Source organism: Morone saxatilis, unplaced genomic scaffold (genome assembly GCF_004916995.1).
Source record: "Morone saxatilis isolate NCDOM2014 unplaced genomic scaffold, NCSU_SB_2.0 Contig0, whole genome shotgun sequence".
Lineage (NCBI taxonomy): Eukaryota > Metazoa > Chordata > Actinopteri > Moronidae > Morone > Morone saxatilis.
Window position 1 is genome coordinate 1,224,043 of NW_023339650.1, and position 4,174 is coordinate 1,228,216.

Consider the following 4,174-nt stretch of genomic DNA (forward strand, 5'->3'; position numbering starts at 1 on the left):
CCAGTTTCCCAGCAACCAGGAAGTATGCAGGGCTTCGGCGTGAATGGGATGACAGGTGGTGACCCAGGGGTTACCATGACACACCCGCCGTATCCGGCACAGCCTGGCTCTGCACACATGATGATGGGCTCCTATCCTCCACCTCCGTCCTACTGCAATCACCCACCTCCACCCTACGAACAAATATTTCAAAACAGCGACAAGAAGTAACATCTGCGAGGAACTGAAGAGATGGAACTAAAAAAAAGGAAGAGGCCAGAGGCTAAATTATCAGGAAGTTCTGATGAAGATGAGGAACTTAACTGTTTGTGGATGTAAGACACACACAATCTCTTGTCCTGCAGAAAAGACCAAAAGAGGCACAATAACCAGAATCTAGATGCACAGGCACACGCACTCATTCACTCACACTGCTTCATCTACTCTTGATTTCTGTGGATCTGTGTACAGTGTGTGCCAGCCTTGTTGAACTGAAGATGAGCACTGACGGACACATTTAGGTCGAGGTTTTGGATTCACCCACTGTCACTCGTCTACTCCACTCTCCTACCAGTGCAATTAACTACAGCTGTAACAGTGCAGAATGGATGACGGTCAAACTCATGTTGTAATAAAATGCTGGATACTGTTTGTCTCACCAAACAGGGTTTTAACATTTAACAAATATATCAACTATCAAATTGATCAAATCAAAGATACATGATTGTACAAAGGACTATCTCTGTACAAGGATGACATTTTCTATCCAGCATTTTACTGCAAGATAGGTCTTTACTAAATGATGAGTTCTTGATACATTTTTTATTACAGTATGTTAAGTCCTGTTACGTAATGACATAATGAGCTAGTCTCTGTGCTCCTCTTAGCAGCAATGTAGGCTTAAGTTCAGCACAAGATGAGTCAAACACAGAGTGACGCTGAGATGGAAGAGTGGCTGACAAATTGTCAGTAGTTGTAGGGTCATAGTCACTTCGATAATCAGCATGCCGCATGCTGCTCTGCTGGCATATGGGACATAAAAGTGGCATGTTCCAATTCTGCCACAAGCCACATTTAACTTTAGATACTGTGCTGTCTGTAAGTATAAATTGGTAGTTTATGCCATAACATTATACTGGAAGACAAGCACTCCTTGAAGGTAGCCGTCACTGATGAGATAAACACCGTGCTTTTCAACAGCTCACCCAGTGAGGCTATTGGTAGCTAATTTAGTCCTGTACAGCAAGTGTAGGAAAATCAAAGAAAATCACCATATAACACTAAAACACTTAAGTTGTGTTTACATGACAACGGTTTTTCTAAAAATGGAAACGTTTTTCCTTTGTTTTAAAAAAGTTAAATAGGTGATGGAGTAACTTTGCAACTCAACACCACGCGTCAGCATACAAACGCTTTCTTCTACAGCACAGTGAGTGTAAACAGGAAGAGAAGGTGGCCAACGCGCACTTGAAAACTGACTATTTTGGTGACTCCGCGATTAGCTCCAGCGAAAGCGCTGGTGGAATTTTTGGGCAAATCCTAAAATCATATACCGAATGGTTGATCCCCAAAAATTTCAAACCAGGCTGCTGGAGCTAATCGCGGCCGTTCTAGACAATTCATGTGATTCAGAGTGAGTCTCTCCACTCTGCTCCACATAGAATACATGGCTGGTCTACTTTTGACAGAAGCCATGACCCACTCACAACAAGCAGCACAGAGACAGAAACAGCATCGAGAATCTGGGCAATTTTCAAAGTAAAACACTGGGTGCAGACTCTGGATTGAATTTGCTATATCATCATGGTGGCACCAGTTCAGAAGTCAGTCAGTCAGAGGAGATATGAAGTGGAATGACAACGTTTTGTATCCTTTTTTAAGGACAAAAGAAGCAAGTAAACATCGAATGGCAGGCAAGATGCTTTGAAGACGCTTCTAAAAACACTCTCGGTGCTTACGTACCAAAACTGCGTCATAGGTACCCAGTGAAATTTTGTGGGTTAGGGTAGCGTTTCAAAAGATTGTGTTTTTAAGCCTCCAAAACAGAAATGAAAGCCAAACCACAACAAAAGTTTATGTTTTATGCAAAAACCAGCATGTAAACAGGGCCTAAAAGGAGTGGCATACAATCAGGCACTATCCCATATTGGCACAGCTGCATGGACGCATGAGATGATGTGACAGCACTGTACAATCACAACAGATACATATTTAGGTCAAATTGAAATATTAGTAAATACCCAAAGGGACGTATTGCCATGAGTGTCAGTGCCAAAAGCCTTGTGCACCAAGCTGCTTCCCAGAGTGGCTCAGGGCGCCTTTAGGAAACCATTAATTCAATTCAGTGTTCAATTCAATTTTATTTGTATAGCGCCAATTACTCTGCATCCTCTGTGCCTGCACGTCCAGTGGAAAGCCAGTGAAGGAAAATGAGTTGCTTGATACTGTTTTGTCATTTACATTACCTAACTTGATAGAACTTCGCGTCTTTTTCTCTAAGATTATGTAAAGATTTTAACTTTTTCCACGTTGCTGGGAAACTATATTCATAGTCCTATTAAATATGGAGCCGGCAATTAGCTAGCATAATCGTTAACAGCCTTTATGAGGAAAAAGTTAAAAATATATACCTACCAACAGTAAAGCTCATTCATAAACATGTTTAATTTGTATACAAACATGACAGTTTGTGGTTTTAGGGGCCGTTCCTTCACTGCACCCAGCTGCTGTTGGCCAAGACTGTTGAACTATTCCTAAAACTTTAGTTTGCTTGCTATGATGTAACAAAAACCTGATTTATGCTAACAGGGAAAGCTAAGCCTACACTACATGAGTAAACAGCTAGCCTTCCAGCAACTCCAGCAACCACTGGTTGCCTGGCAACTTAACAGTGACTAATCCTAGCCTAGACCCACATCAAAAACACAATGTGTCATTTTATTTGATTGTTACATTGTGAGTTTCAGAGGCGTTGGTAGGTGGATAGTGTTACCTTTGGTCAGAGCCAGGCTAGCAGTTTCTCTCTGTGCCTAGTCTTTATGCTAAGCTAACCATCTGCTGGCTGTAGATACATTGCACAAACATGGGAGTGGTATCAATATTATCATCTAACTCTCAACAAGAAAACAAATAAGCTCTTTATCTCAAAATAATAATATTGCTGCCATCACAGTTATTGTTGGAATATACATTTTGGCCACCACACTGAAAAATTGAACTCCTGAAATCCTGATCATAGCTGAACGGACACATTCTTACTGATGGTTTGTTAAAGCTTGTGTTTGTAAAAAGGTGATATTTTAGCTCCAGTATGTACAGTGATGTGTTCATTTAGAACAGAATGACCACCTCCAGTGGACTAACCTGTGCTTTTGGGTCTCTTTTGGGCGTTTTTGCTGCAATAAATACCTGGGTGATGATGATGATGTGGTAGTTTTGAGAGGTAGCCGAGCTCTTTCTGTAGCGTAGTTCTGTCCCCACTGCCATCCCATCCATACACACACTGAACAAACAGCAACAACTCTGAAAACACAATGGGTCTCATATAAGAACACTGCCATATTTCTCTTACTTTCATTCTCTTTGGTTTGCTTCAGGTACAATAGCCTGCTGTCAAACTGATAGACTGCACAGAATAATCATTTTACATGGCATTTCTATTCTTAAATCAAACGAGTGCTTCTCCCCATGTGGAGGAAAGCTTACCATTTCTTTATGTCTTTCCCACTCCTGCATTTCATTCATACTTTAGAAAAAATACTAAATAAACTGGTGAATCACTGGTACGTGCCACACTAGTTTGTTTCTTACATGAGGCCTGTTGTTCCTTGGTGTACTTATTGTAATTAAATCTGATGACCGTTCCACAGTTTTTGGACCTCAGGCTGTTGACATTTCCACGTTTAAAATTGCCTGTCTCAACTGAACCCAATAGCCTTGGTTTGGTGTCTTTTTAAGGAAAGTAAACTTTTATTTTGTGGCTTGCATGGCTAAGTTAAGTTTTAAAAAAATATTAATAAAAGAAAATAAAAACATTGCCAATATATGTGTGGTAAAATCAAGAGTGTTCATCCTTTTTATGGCACAAATATGCTTCCATGCTGTTCAGAGGATGAATGTGCTCTCTGAGGACACTTTTTGTCATTTCTTACACAAGTAGAAATTCTGACCTGACGGGGGTGCTAAATATGGAAGT

The 4,174-nt window shown here is 40.7% G+C and overlaps 1 protein-coding gene across 1 annotated transcript; it reads left to right on the plus strand.

Moving 5' to 3' along the window:
• vopp1 (VOPP1 WW domain binding protein) lies at nt 1-1,502 on the plus strand (the record flags this gene model as incomplete). Its single annotated transcript, XM_035655795.1, is given in 1 exon segment — nt 1-1,502. A coding segment is annotated over 1 exon segment (210 nt), but the record flags the coding sequence as incomplete, so codon positions are not given.
• Between the last annotated feature and the right edge of the window lie 2,672 nt (nt 1,503-4,174).